Raw genomic sequence first — 19634 nt, 5'->3', positions numbered from 1 at the left:
TACATGGAAGGGAAAGAAGGAATGAAAGTCAGGAGGAGGAAGCAGGGCCGGCTCTAGGATTTTTGCTGCCCAAAGCAAAAACAATTATGGCCGCCCCCCTCCCCAGTTCTTTAATTACTCCACCCCCGGCCCCGCCTCAACTCCGCCCCTTCCCCAAATCCCCAGCCCTGCCTCCTCCCCGCAGGCTCTCAAGCCTAGGAGGGAGGGAGGGGGAGAAGCGGCACCGCGCCACGGCCACTCGGAGTCTCCCCCTCCCTTGAGAGCCTGGGAGGGAGGGCAAGTAGCGCCGCGCGAATCAGCTGTTTCACGCGCCGTGGCAGCAGGAGCGGAGGTGAGCTAGGGCGGCTGGGGCACATTTTTAGGGGCGGCATGGCCGGCGCCAGAATGCTGCCCCTAAAAATGTGCCGCCCCAAGCACCAGCTTGTTTTGCTGGTGCCTAGAGCCGGCCCTGGGAGGAAGAAAGACAACAAGATGCAGAACATGACAGAGGTTAAAAGTTACAGAACACTAGAGTAGAGAGGAAGAAACAGGAACATTGAGGAAACATGGGGGATAAAATTAAAGGCAGGTTTGAAGCCATTTTCAAAAAGCAAGGTTTAAAGTACCAGGCTTGGCCTTACAATAAAAAGGGGCAAACTAAAAAAAAAAGAAAAAGAAAAAAAAATGATACTAGACATTCTTTTTCTGGGAAACACACCTATAAAAAGCTACATTAACAAAATCAAATTCAAGCAATTAATTCAGCAAGATGACACTTTAGAAACATATTGCTTTGAAATAAGCCCAGGAATAAGAAATATGAAAAATTAAGACGTGCTAAACTGATCTTTGGAACAATAAGCCTAGAAATTCTTGAAAATAATCAAAAATTAAATAAAAATGACTGGAATATTAAAAGTCTAATGGTTTATCATAAATTTAATATATATAAGCTAATGGTGGGTGTGGGAGGGAAAATCTACAAAGAATATGTTCCTGGATACAAAAGCTCTATTATTTCAACAAAACAGCAAGCTAATCAAGTGTCACAGTTAGTCAGAATTCACTTTTCTTTTTTTTTTATTTTAAATAGAACAGAAGCTGCAAGGGTGCAGTAAACTGAGAAAGGAAGCAAAATTTCCCTGGAACAAATATAGATCTTATTAATGTTCATCTTTCTTTAAAAAATGACGGACAGTGGGAACATTAAGGAAATTTCACAAGCAGTAATTTACTGCAGTAAGATTTATGAAAGGAGGAAAACCTATAGGTTATAGAAATTATATATTTATATATATTCATACACATTGGTGACAAGTTAATTGCACAGTTACTGTGAAATAATGCAAGCTATTTTATGGTAATAATGCAGTAAATCTATTGGAAACAATGGAACTGTAATTATATGGTAAATTGTGTTAACGATACCACTTTAGTATCCTGATGACTGTGCATTTAACTTGTGTCAGCACTGTATGTAACATAAGATGATATATTGCATTTCCTTTCATGTTACAATATTAAAGCAACTTAATTACCTAGCTCTAAGAATATACATAGTCAAATCTTCCCAATTTGTAAATTAAATATAAGCAGAGTAAATATGTTGGGTGAAATCCTGGGCCCTTGAATTCAATGGGAGTTTTGTCATTGACTTCAGTGGGAGTGGAATTTCATCTGTCACCTCTGCATGTTTGCGGCAACATACCTCCGGTCAGGTTGGTGTTGCATGTGGCTTATTTCCTCCTGACAATCCTGTAACATGGGCTGTAGTTCTTCTTGGGGTGAAGGTGTTAGAGTGGCAGTAGACTGGTGGCTGTAGGAGACAGCTGCGGGAGAGGAAGCTGCTCCTCGGACTGGAGGTGTAGGACCTCGCTCATCATCTTCTTCTTCCTCTAGCTCATCCTGCTGTAGATACATCCTTGCAGGCGGCACTGGACATGGAATTTCTTGGTCATAACTAAGAAACAGGTTTTTTTTTTAAATATGAGGACTGTAGCTTAAATCAAACTTGTTTGATGCAATAAAAATATATCTTATATACATATACATAGCCAGGCAAAAATCACACTTCTTATAAGTCCTCTTCTCATAAAGGGCTAGAGGAAAGATCCTGATCCCACTGAAGTCAAAAGGGCTTTGCCATTGACTTCAGTTTGGCCAGGTTTTCATTTCCCAATTATCCCATGAGACCTGTAGGTGTCTATAGTAGCTGCTAGGTGACTAATATGGGTATTAGGGCCAATCAAAGAACAGAAAAATAATATTTGGTAAATATATTATTCAGTGAATATTATTGTGTGTCAATTTATTTGACGAACAGTAGTCAAGTTATAGAACTGGTTGGATGCTACTAAACATAATTAAATGGATAAATTATTTAACAAATGACTTCAATATTTGTTAAATAAAGTATTAGATGAAATATATTCCACCAGATGTATTAAACGCAGATTTAATAAGCATGAAGATCTGGTCCACAGAATCTACTATACGTTATTCTAGCTCAAATGGTCAGAGATTTTCAAATTGTTAAAACTGTGGAACTACTTGCTTTCTGGATCTTCTCATTACAGGCAAAATGTCAAGAATGAGGCCATGTCATTTCAAGAAAACAACAACTTAACCACTGGAATATTTGTATTTAATTTTCATTCTTTTAAAAATATTGAGTACGTTTAGTTAAATCCAAGGGATAAAATCCTGGCCCTATTATCTTAATGGCAAAACTCCCATTGACTTCATAAGGAGCCAGGATTTCATCACAGATCTCTAGCTGTCTACAAATATTGAACTGGTCTAATCGAATTTATTCAACAGGTTGTGTATTATATTGCTAAATATGGCCCGTCATTGAGTACAATGCAAACCTTTGTGGCCACTTCATTCCCTCATGGAAAAAAAGAAAAAACATGCTAAAATCCGAACAACACAGAGCATCAATTGATAAAGATGCATTGACAGAGGCACAATCCCATCAAAAGCCTTTTTTGTATTTTAATAATACTGTATGTAGCTCAGGAACATCCAAAGTGGATTGAAGGAAAACTTCATTACCACGTTGGCAGAACACAAATTAAATTAAATTAATTTGAGATATCTCATCAGCAAAATGATAAAAGGATGACTTGTTCGTTTTTCTTACCTTTCATCCACAGAAAGACTGTAATCTTCACTATTGCTGTGGGGAGGAGGGTGTGCTGGGGGAGGTGGAAGTAGATCTGCCCAGTTCATGCCAGCCTGTTTGGGTACCTTAGGGGTGCGGGCACCCTTCTTGTGTCCTTGACTCCCTAAGAATAAACAATAATATATTTTTAAAAATGCTTTTAATTATCTCCTTTCCCCTAATTACTTTGCCATCTCCCCCGCGGTGGGGCGGGGGTAGCAATCAGGAATCATTCCAGCTCCTATTGAAGTCAATGTGGATTTTACCATTGACTTGACTGGGAGCAAGTTCTGTTCCTCTCTGTATACATAACCTCATAATTGCAGTTTCATCGTAAAACCAATTATTCCACATTTTGCTGCAGTTAATTTTAACCAGAAACTTTAATACAACAAGGACAAAACACACAGTTTTCATACCTTAATAAATAGCTAAAATGCAATAAAATCATAAATGAATTTTACAAGCAGTAGCATTAAGAATGATCTTCCCACAGCTATTAATTACATTATAGATTATGATCTAAAACAAATGAGCTGTAGACATATTTTCTAAAGTGCCTTTCTGTTATTTAATTGCTGGAACCTAAAATACAATAGGATACAGATATGATCTATTAAAGTTCCACTGTTGCATTAAGTCACTGAATATATGCAATTTGTATATGTCCACTGAAATGTTTTAGGCACAATGAAATTACTAATTTTAGTCTGAATGGCAGGTGGAGTTGAAAATAATTGCTGGAAGAACTAAAATAACTAAAAAAAAAAACCTGATGAAGTATGGTGTGAATGTTTTCAGACACTGTTAATGAGAAATTATGGCTTAGAGTAGAATGATGTAGCTTTAACAATCCAGCTTTACCAGCAATCCAGCTTTACTCACCCATTATTCAGGTGCTGAATTTTGACTAGAATACTATCTGTAATCAAAACTAACTCTACATTTTCTCTGTGTTAATTTGTATACTTTGTCATTTTTATTGTTAACTCTTTGAAAACTGTTTTTAGTTTGGTTTCTTTTAAAAAAAATAATAGAAATTTTGAAATGATTCTTCTTCATATTAACTTCCTTAGGTAAGCAGAAGTTTTTCTTTTAATATCTAGCATAGTTTACCCTATCCACATAATTAAGGATGTTGAAGTTATTGTGTAATTGTGCCACTGTCTCCTAGATTGTGTTCCTATGGACAATATTTCAGCTCATTATTGCTCCACATTGACTGCTACATACCAGTATGTTTTAGCTGTTCACTATTGTTTTACTGGTACATCAGTACCGTATTGTGTCAAGCAAGACCCTAATTGTCCCAAGGAGACCATAATCTGCATTTTGTTCCTTATCCTCCTATATATATATATATATATATATTAGATTCAGCACAATTAATTTATTGCTCTGGTCACGTTGTTTCATTCCTGCTGGAGTCCTTGGTGTAGGGCTATAATTTGTCATTGTTATGAATAAACATATTAAGTGTCAGTACGGTAAATAATATGCCCCCCACCCTTAATTCACATGGGTTCATATCCCCTGAGAGGTATTGCTTTGTGTTTCAAGTCTGAATGCTGTAGAACTGGGATTCAGCAGATCCTGTTGCTATAGAATTGGGCAAGCTGCCCACTGCCAGAAGGTTCTTTTGGGGAATTCTGGAGGTTTAAGAAGCTTGCTATTATTTGGGGATATATCACTATACCCCAAATAAACAGTTGAGAGTACCACCCGAAGACAGAAAATACTGGGTCCCATTTACACTAAAACACATTTACATTGCCAGAGTAGTGTTAGGTTAGGATAGTTAGATTAAGATCAAACACAGGTTAGGAAAAAGGCATTTGGGCCACCCCAGATGAAAGCAAAAGGTAAGGAAGAACAAGGTTTTTTGCAAGGAAATCATTTCCAAAGGGCTCTTGGATACTCTGCATATGAAAGGCTCTGTGAGAAACAAAATTCTTCTTTAATTCTCTACTGTCTAAATCTGAATTATCAGTAAGATTAGTTTTGATAAATAGTCACTGAGTTGGTGTAAATAAAAACAGGATTTTTTTCAGTTCTTTCAACCAAATTGTATGGTATCAGAGTTAAAAATTACACATGCAAAATTTACTGAAACTAGTTTTGATATGCATAAAACAAATGTTCTGGTGTTTTCAGTAAGTGCAATATACAATAATAAAGTAGGGAAGGGAGTCTGGTGCCTTTCCAGTAAGGGAAGTATGTGGGTTTATATCCAGCTTTCTTTGAAATTTCTGAGAAGGACTTTTGTACAGAATTGGCTCTTGGGAGGCCAAGATGTCAAACAGTGGAGGACCCACGTTAGGAAATCCAAAGTATACTGCAGTATACGGCTTTCACAATTCTAGATGGCATTAATCAACTAGCCGATACTTTATTTTAAGTAGTAAAGAGGAGGCAACCATAGATTATGGAAGTTAATTCCGACCCAACAGAGTTGCTGTTGTATTTCCTCCAATGGGAGATCTGGATGCTCAGCAGTTTTGCAAATCAGGCAATTAATATTGACTACGTATACAGTTCCATCAAATATGGTAACAATAACAGAACCATATTTTATTTTAGCAGACTGTAGCTTGGTATGGATATACTCACCAGATGTACTACTCCCCCGATCTGAACTGTTGTAGGACCCTCCTGTATTCTGGTCATATGACTGGTTGTATGGAATAGTTGGAGCATTATTGTCATTTACTCTGTAATCTGTAGATTTAATAATACAGTTAATATTCCCTTCACATAAACTATTTCCTGTATATTTCTGCTTCATAACAGACAAAAAGACCCACTGAACATGTTGATGAGGAAGCATAGGCAGGGGAGAAATTTTTTAACCCTCCCCATATTTGTTTTGCTCCTATCTTTTCCTTTAATTTCTATTACCCACAGGTTTCCAAAGTTTTAGGGCAACTCAGTAGCTACACCAAGAAAAGGTCCATGGTCATTACAGATATGGCTGCACTGCACCTGGACACGTTGTGGTTGGCCTCTGCAAGCTGACTTGGGCTTGTGGTGCTTGTGCTAAGGGATTGTTTAATTGCAGTGTCGATGTCTGTGCTCAAGCCTGGGCTCTAGGACCCTGCGAGGAGGGAGGATGCCAGAGCTCAGGCTACAGTCCCTTAGCCCAAGCCCTGTGAGCCCAAATCAACTGGCATGGGCCAGCTGCAGTTGTCCAATTGCAGTGTAGACATACACTTGGGGTGAAATTCAACCCTAGGCACAGTACCTATGGCATACTCAAGTCCCAAAGCGCACACAGGCTTATGCCATATTTCTGCATGGAAGTGAGTGTAACCCGACAAGAGCCAAATTCCACTGAAGTCAGTTTACACCAGCAGAGAACTTGGTCCAATGTCTCTATAGTATCCAGGAAGACTGCCAGATAGTGCTGACACAGTTTTTACTATTAACAGCTACAATAACTGGCCTATCCAATTCTGAAGCTTTGGATGAACATTTAATTACAGGGATTTTATTTTCAAATGCTAGATTTGGCAATCAGAGCTACAAAAATTTCTCAGGGATAAAATGTTCATCAGACAATATAATGTTTTCTTGCTTAAGAAGTGTGTATAATTTACAGAAGACTAGCAAGGAGATGAGTTGCTTTTCATAGTCCAAATAAAATAAAGACAAAGAGAACCATTGGACATAAAGTACTGACAATGAAGCACAGCATGGAACTCATCAACATGGTTATTTCTCTTTATAAAAGCTATAGGTAAAATTGTCAGCGAGATGGTTTTGACTTAGGAAATAAGAAATCCAAGATCAGACTATTGACTCATAAAAAAACCCCATACAAAGTATCTAAGAATCAAGTCCCCATCTGCTGCAGACATGCTTTTGATAATGTAAGCACGGGGAGAAAAAAAAGGAGCAAAATGATAAATCCCACACCAGAATGTATTCTGTAATAGCTTCTCAGTCTAGCTGAATTCCACACTTCATGTTGAAGCCCTGCATTCCATGTCTGTTTACACAGAGGATAAACAATAAATCAACACTGAAATATGTATATATGACTGTCAGCGGACAATGCTTTAATGGGGTCTTTTCATAGCACAATATGCTAGAAAATATGCAGCTGTAATATATACCATCTGAAAGAGACAATGTCTTCTTGGTCATAAAATCCAAACATTTTAATTTTGAAACTGAAATGGAATACATAAGGTCATCACAGAAAAGTGAGTGCATAAGCATTATTACAAAAAGATAAACCCCTCACACTACAGCTTGGAGCCAGAAAAAAAAAAGAATTTTCCCTTTGACTTGGTTATGTCAAAAGGCGGTGTCACATTTTATATGGCTCTCTCAACTACTTTGTGGGTAAGTAGGTCAGGTAGGAAATAGATGAAACCAACCTTCTGTAATGAAACGTCTTTTTGCTGGACACCTTTTCAATATCACTATGTGATCATACAAGTTACAACGATCTGTTCAAAAAGTTCACAGGTAGAATGGATCCAGTTCCTAGGGGCACTGCTTTGCAAATCAGGTTATTAAAGCAGGTTGCATGGTAGCCTGAAGACTAGCAAGAAATCACATACCTATTTCTTCCGAGTCACACGCATCACATTGGAGTAACGTGCCCCTAAGGCCACAAAAGTACATTCTGATGTTTCAAGTTTTACACTGAAATCAATTTATTTTTAGCTTCTGAACCCACAAACTGCAGTCAGAACAAAGGAAATTTAGTATCCAGATTTTTTTTTCCACAGCATTCCCTCTGAATATGAATTGGAAGCTTGCTAGGTATAAAGCTAAAATTAATTGGAGTGGTCCATTTCTGTCCCCAGTGTACAACACAATATAATTTTACACAGTTTGATGTGCAAAAATTCCATTTGTTTACATGAAGATGTAGATTTAATTAGCCTGCCTCTATTCATGACTGATAAGGGGATGTTGATCTATTTAAAATTTAAGGTAGAGTATAATGTGACTACCATGCATTGGTCTTATGAATAAAAGATCTTGTCTCTGTCCTAACCAATTAAGCACCTACTATTACATTTAAATTAATCACAAAGCCATATGAAAATATATTTTATTTAATTCTCTTTAAAGTTACAGCTAGTTATTTGTTATAATAAATTCAATCTTCGAAGGTTATTGGAGTGCTAATTAACTCTTTGACACTGTTTACTGGGAATTTCTAAATCTACAAAGGAATAAGCAAGAAGCACCAGAGAGGTTTACGTTTACTAGTCCTGACAAGCTTTGGACTCCCAGCACCAGAAGGCTGATGATCATCTGATGAATAAACAAGAGTAAAAAAGCTAAAAGCTCTTCACCTTTGTTTAATTTGTTTTGCTCCATAATGTTGTACTGTATGGGTGCAACCTCTTGTTTTTGCTGAACAGAGGGTTTCCAGTGTTTCTCATTTGTATCCCCACTGCTGCTGTTAACATTATTGCTGATGCTTGATTGGATGAGCTGAGTGGTTGCATAAGGAGTGGGCTGCCCAGGTTGGTTGACAAATCTTCCATCCTTTAGATTTGGACTATTGAAGGTTTTCATCTCATTGATTTTGTTGCTCAAGTCCACATCACCATAAACAGTTGACTCAGGCAGCATCAGGTTTGTTTGCTTGCTTTCCAGCTGGTTGTTGTAATTTGCTATACAATCAGCTAACCACAGGGGGAAGGAAAAAGAAAAGGTCATTCTGTTCAGTTACTCGCTATCTCTTCATGTGCAATACGCTTTACAAATATTTTTGTGCACAACTATATGACCTGTTTCTGTGAAGCAGAAATGGGGTTGTAATAATATAACTTATAAATAAATAACCCATTGGACTTTATTTACCTTTTAGGTTACTATACAAAAACACGGGCTCAGAGAATTTTGTTATTTCTCATCTATTTCTCCATATTATACAATTCTCCAGATCCAAAGTAAACACCTCTGTTTGGCGCCCCTGTAAATTCAGTTCTGCTAAATTTGTCCCTACAATAATGTTTATGTCTTTTCTGCTGCTCTTAGGTTGGCAATATGAACATTTTAATTTTGGGGCACTATTCTCAAAACAATTTTGGCATCTTAATAATTAAAAACACAATTGAGCATACTTAGGACAATTTGTGTGTGTAAATAAAAAACACTTGCGAGTTGGAGCAAAAATACAAAACAACTGTCTCATGTCCACATTCAACACACAACATTTTAAACCCTGTCAGACTTCAGACAAAGGAAAAGAGGTCTTTATGGATTCTTCTCTGCATTTTTTTTAAAACGATGCTTATACAGAGATAGAAATCATTAATGAAGAGATACAGTACATTATGAAAGGGGTCTCAGAACCTGTTTAACAAGACTTCAATAGAACATTGCATTCTAGCACAATAACATGTATGAGCTTCAAAGAAAAAGATAGGAAAGCATTCTTGGAAGGGTTGCACCACATGCTAATCATAATTACTTTGGGTCTTATTAATCATACATACTATTGCCTCTGGCACATTATTCAATATAAATAAGAGTGAATTCACCCTCCTAGTAGTTACCTTGCCACAAAGTTAGCACTCAGTGACAGTCTCACAGTAATCAGGCTTGTGCTGACATTCTAACCACAATTCTAGAACTCAGCCCTGGTATTAAACGCTGGGTCAGCATACTTGTCCTTCAGGAGCCCCATGTGCTTCCTTGTGACTAGCACAGACTTTACTTTCACAGCATTTGTTTCCCTTCTATATCCAATCCACCAGAAGGGTGGTGAGTACTAGTAACAGAGTTAGCAGATTTGTATATATGGGGTTATTAGGAAACCAGCACAGAATGACCATTAAATGTGTGTTATCATTTACCAATTTGTATATGTAATGGTAATTACATAATTACCAAGAAGATAGTTGCTCTTTTAACAAAATGTAACTGCTGTGTGTTAACCTAGGGACAAATCCCAAAGTCCTTAGTCAGGGCAAACTCCAGCCAAAATAGTGAGTAAAAATTAAGTAAGCATTTTAGGATTTAGCCTCTACATTCTATGAAATGAACATGTACATTTCCAAAACATTCTCTAACATTCACACTTCTTTCAGGAAAAAAATTCTGTGTAAAAGCAGTAAAATACAAAAATAAAATCATTCATCCCCATTGTAATGGTTAAGGGATGTGAGCAGTACATGCCATTACATACAACTTATTCACTGCAAACTTCATGCCCTTCAGCTTCAATTTTTTAAAAAAGATTTTACCCTTTGATTTATTTTTCTTTCACATGTGAGCTGTTATTTATTTATCGCTCTACATACTCTTCAACTTCTTGACTTTTGTTACTTATTTTTTTTCATTTTTGCCTTTCCCTTTACTTTTTTTCATGATCACCTACAACAAACAATGTCTGCTTACCTATATAACAGAAAATGTATTTTATCAAATGTGAATTTTATATTCCCCACTTCTTTTACAAAGAAGCTGTCCCTATAAAGTAGGGTTCCTATTCAGTACTATACTTATAAGATTATATTAGAAATGTACATGGGTAATTAGTTACATTTTTATATATAAGGGATATAAGCCTTTGTGCTTCAGGGCATAAGACAACTACAAACTGAAGGGGTTAAGAAGATTCATAGATATTAAGCCCAGAAGGGATCATTATGATAATCAATTCTGACCTCCTGTGTAACAAAGGCCATAGAATTTTACCAAATGATTCCTGCATCAAACCCATAACTTCCAGTTGAGCTAGAGCATATATTTTTAGAAAGATTTAGATTTAGAGAGATAGCTGTGATTTAACGATAAAGTGATAGAGAATCCACCACATTCCTCAGTAAATTGTTCCAGTGATTATTATTCTCACTATTAAAAATGTGTGCCTTATTTCTAGTCTGAATTTGTCTGGCTTCACCTTCCAGTCTGGCTTCATCTTCCAGTCAATGGACCTTGTTATGACTTTGCCTGCTAGATTAAAGAGCCCTTTATTATCAGAAATCCCCTTCCTATCTAGGTACTTGTAATAATGTAATCCATGTGCACATTATTCCACAAGTCTCTTATTAGAAATCTCAAACCTTCCTTTGAAGCATCTGGTACTGGCCACTGTCAGACAAGACACTGGACTAAGTGAATGACCATCATCAGTTTATGGCTGGCCTTGCAGTAATTACATTAGACTTAGAGGGAACACCATGTCTCTCCAATGCTTCCACATTTTGCAGGCAGTCATAACCTGAGTGCAAAGTGATGGGGAATGCAAACAGTGAAAGACAACCAGTTTTACTGGCAGTGCTCCGTGCCCAAGAAGGGATGTGTCTGCTTGGGTAAGGAAGTGGCCAAAGATTCCCACTCCTGACTCACTGGCAAGCACTAATTGGGTCAGAGTAAAGAGAATTTCAGTTCAATTTTTAAAAAAAATGTATAGCAAGTGCTGCTTCACGGTGTATGCCACCCAGCGTGCACCACCAGAGAGCAGGAAGCATTATTCACCCATAATGTCTCCCTCTAAAGTGTTCAGTCACTGACATGCTTTTGTTGCCCTCCTTGTGCTGCCCTTGCCCCTAAGAGCCTCAATTTATCCCTACATTTTATATTTTGCTTTCCAGAGTCAACACATTTAGTTGTTCTCTATAATATAATCTTTACAGACAAACAAACAAACAATATAACACCCAGTCACCCAAATGAAGGAGTTTGCATAGCAATGAGTGAACAACAAAAGGTTTGAATGTGCAAAACTAGACTGGAAATCTCATATGAGCAGACTTTGATATGATAAGGCATTTCTTGTTTCTGGTCATCCCAGGAATAGGCATGAAAACCTCTCCAGTAACATATTGGCATTTCTAATTTTGGTCCTAGCCAGTATTAGGAAGTGCAGATCTGCATCAAAAATAAAATTTATTTGGACTTTTCAAACTCAAGAAATGTTGAGTTCAGTTTGAATTTTGGGAGCCAATTCAGGTTGTTTCTTATTTGATTAGAATGAGTTCATTCATACCTAGTTTTGCAGTAAGTTTAGGTCTTCCATGGACTAAACCAGGTTTGTATCAATTAATAGACCCATTTAGCTTGTGTTTAAGGTGCAGTGATTTTGTGGGCACTATAATGGAGAGACACCTTGGTGGGCAAACGTGACAGTAACAGCAAGAGGATCTGGGCTAATAAAACCATCTTGAGAATCAGCCAACCCAAGTTTAGCAGCTGCAGCTGTACAGAATGAAGTAGGAGCTCCGAACTATGCTGGCACATAACACAAAGTTTAAAATTATATGTGGTATTGTAATCTACTGGTGAAAACAGGTCCTCCTCCATGCCAATACAAGTTGTTACTGCCTCTAGCTACAGAGTCTTGGCTCTTTAGCTCAAAGTGTAGCACCTCATGCTTTTATCTCTAGAGGTCCCCAGTATCAACCTCTGGGCCAAATACTATAGCTGTCACACCAAGACACAAAATGTTATGGCCTATCCTCAGTTTGATGAAATTCTGGACACAGTCTGCTACAACATGCATGATAAGGGACTAAAACTAACTCTGTAGAAGTATGAATGAGACTGGTTGTAAGAATTCAGTGTAAAATAGGCCTCTTGTTAACTAGTAAAAGTATCTAACCTGGTCGACTGTACGTTGTGAGGTTGCTATCACTGTTTCCATTGGCTGAGGTGCAGCAGTTGATGGGGCAGTCATTGTGGTTGTTACCAGTGTTGGGCCACGTATCTGCTAGCCATGGTTGAGGGGCAGGTTCACTGATGTTTAGAAGTCCTGGTCTTTAAAAAAACAAAGTATGGTAATTTCATAAATTAAGCAACAGTGTTATTAAACTGATTCCTATGATCTTCTCAAAAGGCTGTCTAACATAAAAAAGTTTGTACTATGAATAGTAAAGGTTTAGGCAATTCATACTTATCACATCTCTTATAAAATATATTTTAATTGGTATATGTCCGCTAATCTGGACTTAGTTCTTTGAACATTGCTAATCACTTGTCTTGCCATACAAAAGAAGAAGAAGAATTGGTATATGTAATGACTCCCAGACATCTCCATAAAATATTGATATTCTTTGGTAAATTACGGTAGAAAGAAACCAACACAATGTTTTGATCATCATATGGGTATTAACAAACAGTAGGCCTTGTTGAGAAAGAGTAAGAATGTTTCTGTGGAAAATTTAGAATTTTATTAAATTTTCTGATTTTTCATCAAAAATCTGAAAACTGAACTGTAGTGTTTTTCAATTTTCCCCCAATTTTCAGTGGCAACATGGAAAAAATGGGGGGGGAGACAAAAACAAGTAGGGGTTGTTGAAGAAAAAAAAAGGAAGAGGAAGGAGGGAAAACAACAATGACAAATAAGGGGGGTTCTGATTGAAAAATTTCTCAAAAACCAAAACTTTTTTCACAAAAATTGTGGAACACAAGTAGCTCCTACTGAAGTCCATAGGAATCGTGAATGCTCAGCAACTTTGAAAATCACAAGTCTGCATTGCTGAATGTTGGCTGAATATTGGATGATATATCATGTCATCAGCTAAAAGATTTGTATTCAGCTGCATGGTTTCCAAGTTATTGCAGGTTTTCTAGTGAGCACTAAATAAACTTTGATGAATGTTTTGTTGAATCTCCAGCCCACATACTGTTTTTTCCACTGACAACATTGTGCATATTACAAAGCTTCACATACAGTAGTGACCCCTAAAAACCTGAGAATTGCTTCTGATAACTAAATAAGTATTTGAAGTTAGGTAATCTCAGCCATTGCTGTGTTTGAATTATTTCCTGCAGTAGGTAGGTATACAGAACTAGAGGGGAAGACTTCAGAAACAAAAGGAACATATCTATTTAACACAGGCATAATGGGCAAATTTTAAGGGCTACCATTGTAAACAGCACAAAAGTTAGTCGCTGAGTCCAGAAAAAATAGATATCTATTGTGAAAATATTGGATATAATGCTTTTTCAACTAAAATATGTTAATCCCTTTAAACTGGAAACTGAGACTGCAAACTGCACCAGCAGTTGGTTATGGGGTAACCAGTCTGTCAGTGCCATGGGCTTAAGTTTGATTCCTAAAACAGCATTACAATATTAATCTGCTAAATATATATTTATTTCTATGCTGTATGCGCCATCTGACAATTTAGCATATGAGTTGATGAGGCATGACCAGGGCCGGCTCCAGGCACCAGCTTAACAAGCAGGTGCTTGGGGCGGCCAAGGGAGAGGGGCGGCATGTGCGGCAATTCGGGGGCAGCAGGTCCCTCACTCCCTCTAGGAGCGAAGGACCTGCCGCTGCCGATCGCGGCTTTTTTTTTTTCACCCTCAATTGCCGCCGCTGGTCACGATTGCGATCGTGGCTTTTTTTTTTTTTTTTTTTGGCTTGGGGCGGCAGAAATGCTGGAGCCGGCCCTGGGCATGACTTACTATCAGACAAGCCACAGGTACTAGGCAAACATATTTTTATGGATTTATTTTCTTTGTAAATATGAAATAAATGTGCTGTTATTTAGTTTTTTGGGCAGTGCAGCTGATTTGTCCATTCCTGTCCATGGCTTACCTAGTGCTCTGCATATAGACTGAAAATCACCCCGGGTACACAAGGATGAGGTAAGGCTCTCTGAACCTTTCAAGTCCTAAGAAGGGTTTCTGTATGGGAGATGTGGTTGGAACAGCCAAAAAGGTCTCTCCTTTTGTCTCTGAACTTTCTGAATACTGCAGAGGGGAAGTCTACACTTCACTCATGCCAACCGGGAGGAAAGTGGGTGGAGCGATTGTAATGTCAATCCAAGTTTCAGAAATACCGTGTACCAAGGTATATGGTAATAGAAGCCGCTACTCAAGCCCACTGGCTGGAATAGTGACCAAGAAAAGTTTATGTGTCAGTCCCACAGCTTGCCCACTGGCTGGGTGGATGAATTCCATACTCCTCAACCTTTGCAGAGAAACAATTACTTGAGCTTTGTGCAAGGACAGTGAATATTATCCACAGCATTACCAGATCCACAGAAGTGGATGCTATTTTGAAATACTTCACTTTGAGTTACGTTTATTTCTGAATGTTAGAAGACAGCACCTTTTATACAGTATGTAAAATGGGGGAGGATGCTGAGCCTCCCAAAAACCTTACAAATATATTTTATGCAGGGAAAGTGCGAGTCTGAGCTTGAAGGTTTGGAACTCAGAGTAAAGATTTTATGCCAGAAACTACACTGCTTCAAAAGTTGATCAAATGTGTTTCCTGTGCTCCGAAGTATTGTGCAACATACTATATGCTCAGGTGAGCAAAAGAAATGAACATATGGCACGGGCAATATTTCCTGGCTCGATCACTTGTAAAATCTGAACTGATGAGATGAAAATATATTTTTCAAAATACCTATGATGCAACTCTAGCCCTAAAAGGAGAAAGTTTTTATGAGGGAGATTTTAGGTTATGGCATTTAGCTACAAAACTGGGGCAGCACAGAACCACACTGCTCCAGCAGGAGCATCAGGGAGATTGTACATGATACAGAAACACAGTTCCGCAATGCCGCTTCTGCAGAATAGTCTCTGATGTGCCAGGCCAGTACAGAAGGGAGAAGAGTCATTGCCTTGCCTCTTCCCCACTGCTCTTTAGCTACCTTGCTCTATAGAGGCAATAACATTTATTAGCATAGGGAGGGGAAGGGCTGCTATTGTGTTGAACAGTCATGCAAGGGAAAAGAGAGGACCCCTCTGCCTCTGTGCAAGTGCAGCACACAATCTGGCCTATAGATATTTACAGGCTTGTCAATTCAAAAATATTAGAAAACTGAATGTTAATCTTCATGTCTTCATATGTCTAATCTTTATCTCTATCAGAGTTTGGTACATTCTTGCAAGGTAAGGACTACAGGGCAGTGCCCAGGGCAGAAGGGAGGGGAAGGGGTAGGAATGTATTTATCTAGATGTTTGTTGAGATTTAAAGGCTCACTACCTTACTGTGCCAATACCTTGACTCTAATGCTGAGAAAAGGTATGCTTGAGTGTGATTTAAAAACAAGCTGTGCATGACACATGCATGACATGCTCTATGCCATCACTGCTGCTCTGTCCTCTGAAGAAACATAGCAGGCAATTAGGGTTATTGTGTGTTCCATTGACATTAATTAGGCAATATACTAAAACGTGCAAACACATTACAGTTGTGTCCTCAATCTGGAACTGAACTAGGTTCTGAGAGCAAAGAACTATTTATTAATAAGCTACCCATTTCTCTTTATTTCTTTAATGTAATTCTCTCTCTCTCTCACAGTGATGATTTAACTGTTTTGCAATTCACTGCAAGATTAAATACAATCACCTTGTGTGCTGCTGTCTTCAGCAAGTTTTTCCCCATGAATGTTTTTTTTCTTTTGTGGTATCTGTGAACCAGCTATATTTCTTAATCTTCATAAATGCCACAGTTTAATTACTTTAACTCCCTTAATCATCTGCTAAATCAGTAAACCTTGTATTTTGAAGTCAAAGTGCTCCCTCTGCTGTTTGTTTTTGGGTGTATTTTTCTACAAATCAACAAAGAAACTCAACTGAAAATGTTAAGCTTCAATTTTGAAAATGAACCAAAAGCTACATTTCAAAAGCCATATATTTTCTCAGTGAAATCTGTAAAATCAGTGACCTATATGCCTAAAGTGTATTGCATTATACCAGCACCTATAAATGTACTCAATGTATCTAAATGTATTTACATCCAACTTATAGTCTGCAAAACAAACCATGTCATTACCTGCCTCCACTGCTTACAGCTTCTCCTCCTCTCTGATAGGTCACTAAAATATGAAGAGATAAAAACAGAAAATAATGTAATAGTCATTTTGGACTTTGTAAATAGCACTGTAACATCTCTTTTTGTTTCCTTCTTACGAATCTCTAAATTTTGATTGGTTAAAGTTTTAATACTGAGTCTTATTCTTTCAACAGTCATTCCTTCATTTACAAATCCATAGACTATACATGGGTCACCTGACTGGTGTTACTTTAAGTCCCCCAAAAGCTTTATATCACACACACACAGAAAAGAATGGAGTAATGCATCAGGCTAAATTAAACCCTCATGTAACTTTATTGACTTCAAAGAAGTTACTTTAGGGAAGAATTTATGTCACTTTGTTTATTTCATGAATGAGTAGATGATGCTAAAGATTTTAAAGCTTTATTGTACATTATCATCATCTTGATAACATTAAACAGGTACCAAGATTTTGCAGCACAGACATTATTTCCAGTGTAAATGATGGTTCATTATATCACAATCTACTGCAAAAATCTCATGTTGTATTTACACATTAATAATGTACTAAAGCTCTGTGTGATTTTCAGATATCCATCCTTATAAAAAGCCAAACGGAGTGTGATGTTTTACTGATAGACACCATATTCTACTTATGCATCATGCATATTTAAAAAATCCTTATAAATGTATTATTTTCTAAAATTTTACAATTGGATTTTTTCCAATACTTTTTTAGATCTCAAATTTAAATTTATTAATTGTAATAAATAAATCAGTTTGTCTGACTGGTTTGAAATTAGCAGGAAATTTTTGTACTAACACTTCCTAAGAATAAACAGGAATATAGTCAGCATGCATACAGATTCATTTTTTAAAATATGTGTTGATATGAATAGCATGTATTTTCCAGAAAGTATCATGGTTAAAAGTTAGTTTTTAAGAGGCATAAACCAATAGTTTGAAGAGCTATAAATTTGCCATTTTTAAGTTTGCAGTGGGTTAGGCAAAGGGTTAAGGAGATTAGCTTTACTGCAAATGCTGATGGATTCTACAGCTATGCATTTCTTAACTAGGAATGTGTTTAAAAAAGCAGCCAAATTCTGCTCTTTAAAAGAACTCCAAGCTGGGAGTCTGCGAGGGAGAGATAAATGCTTGCAGTGATTACAACAACAGGATTAAAACCTTAGCAGGCAATGCTACAGGTAAGTCTTTTACTAAAGGTAATGCTACAGAAAAAGGCCTGTTACCATTTAAACGGAATAGAACTAACCATTGGGAGTCTAATGTATGGAAAAAAGAAAGATTTTTTAAAATCTTTTACATTGTGTATTTCAGTTTTCTTCTTCTAAATTCCTTATGTTATTGAATTTGCAGCTATGACTTGCAATACCCATATGTTCTATTTTCTTTTAATGTCTAGATTTCTAACTGCAAAAATGTCTATCAGTTAAGCTAATACACAAAGTAGAGTTTCAGTAGCATGTTGCACTGTGATTGTGCTAGAAAGTGTATGCAAAGCTAATTAAATAATAATAATTTGCATGCGTTTCCACTCTGGATGTCCAAGGACTGCACAAACATTAAGGGCCAGGTTCTAGCCTCGCGTTGAGTAGTGAGTGAAATCAGTGGGACCAGACGTGATGTAAGATACTACTCAATGTGACTAAGGGTATGTCTACACTGGCAGAGTTACAGCACCACTCAGAAAGCGCTGAAGGGAAACCGCTGTTGTGCGTTCACACTGTCAGCTGCCTGCGCAATACCATGCTCACACCTGTGGCACTTGCAGTGGTATTCGGAGCGGTGAACTCTGGGCAACTATCCCAGAGAATATCTCTTCCTCTTCCGCCGATAAAAGTTGTGGGAAGGTGGGGGGGATTGCGGGGCATCCTGGGTCCCGTCCCGATGCCCCATGATGAATTGCTTCGCATCCCAGCAATCCCTGTACTTCCGTCCGCATTGGGCACCATCTTTCAAGGGTTTGTGTACTGCGCGCTCTGCCTCTTCGGTCTGCAGGAATGGATCCCACACTGTTGACCAATATGCTGCTCGCTCTCACTTACACATCACGAGTGGCAGTGGAGTTATTCCTTAAACTACAAAGGCAATAGCAGATCGACATTGATCTCGCCATGCGTAGTAGCTACGACACGAGATTGCTTGTGGCATTCACAGAGGCGCTGACCACAGTGGAATGCAGCTTTCAGGCTCGGGAAACAAGCACTGAGTGGTGAGATCACATTGTCATGCACGTCTGGGATGACGAGCAGTGGCTGCAGAACTTTTGGATGAGGAAAGTCACATTCATGGGACTGCGTGATGAGCTTGCCCCAGCCCTGAGGCGCAAGGACACAAGAATGAGAGCTGCCCTGCCATTGGAGAAGCACGTGGCAATTGCACTGTGGAAGCTTGTTACTCTAGACTGCTACCTGTCGGTCGCTAACCAGTCGGGAGTGGGAAAGTCGACCGTTGGACTTGTGTTGACGGAAGTGTGCAGGGCCATTAATCACATCCTGCTCTGAAAGATCGTGACTCTGGGCAACGTGCGTGACATTGTGGATGGCTTTGCACAAACGGGCTTCCCTAACTGCGGAGGGGCGATAGATGGCATGCATATTCCAATTCTACCACCAGACCACCTAGCCACCGAGTACATTCATCTGAAGGGTTATTTCTTAATGGTCTGCCAGATGCTTGTAGATCACTGTGGGTGTTTCACGGACATTAACGCAGGCTGGTCTGGAAAGGTGCATGAAGCACGCATCTTTC

At 38.2% G+C, this 19634-nt stretch overlaps 1 protein-coding gene across 5 annotated transcripts in view; it reads right to left on the bottom strand.

The window, feature by feature from the left end:
* Positions 1–19634, bottom strand: part of ROBO1 (roundabout guidance receptor 1) — a 1068890-nt gene that overhangs the window by 25638 nt on the left and 1023618 nt on the right. For 4 of the 5 annotated variants that reach the window (XM_065575497.1, XM_065575504.1, XM_065575508.1 and 1 more), the window contains 6 exons: positions 16860–16902; positions 12723–12877; positions 8461–8796; positions 5756–5863; positions 3125–3269; positions 1688–1939 (listed from right to left, as the gene is read on the bottom strand). In XM_065575497.1, coding sequence (XP_065431569.1) covers positions 1688–1939; positions 3125–3269; positions 5756–5863; positions 8461–8796; positions 12723–12877; positions 16860–16902 — 1039 coding nt within the window. The remainder of the gene's footprint in view (positions 1–1687; positions 1940–3124; positions 3270–5755; positions 5864–8460; positions 8797–12722; positions 12878–16859; positions 16903–19634) is intronic. The other variant, XM_065575513.1, reaches the window with a different exon arrangement.

Source organism: Chrysemys picta, chromosome 1 (assembly GCF_011386835.1).
Source record: "Chrysemys picta bellii isolate R12L10 chromosome 1, ASM1138683v2, whole genome shotgun sequence".
In the NCBI taxonomy this organism is placed as follows: Eukaryota; Metazoa; Chordata; order Testudines; family Emydidae; genus Chrysemys; species Chrysemys picta.
This window is presented reverse-complemented; position numbering and strand designations above follow the sequence as displayed.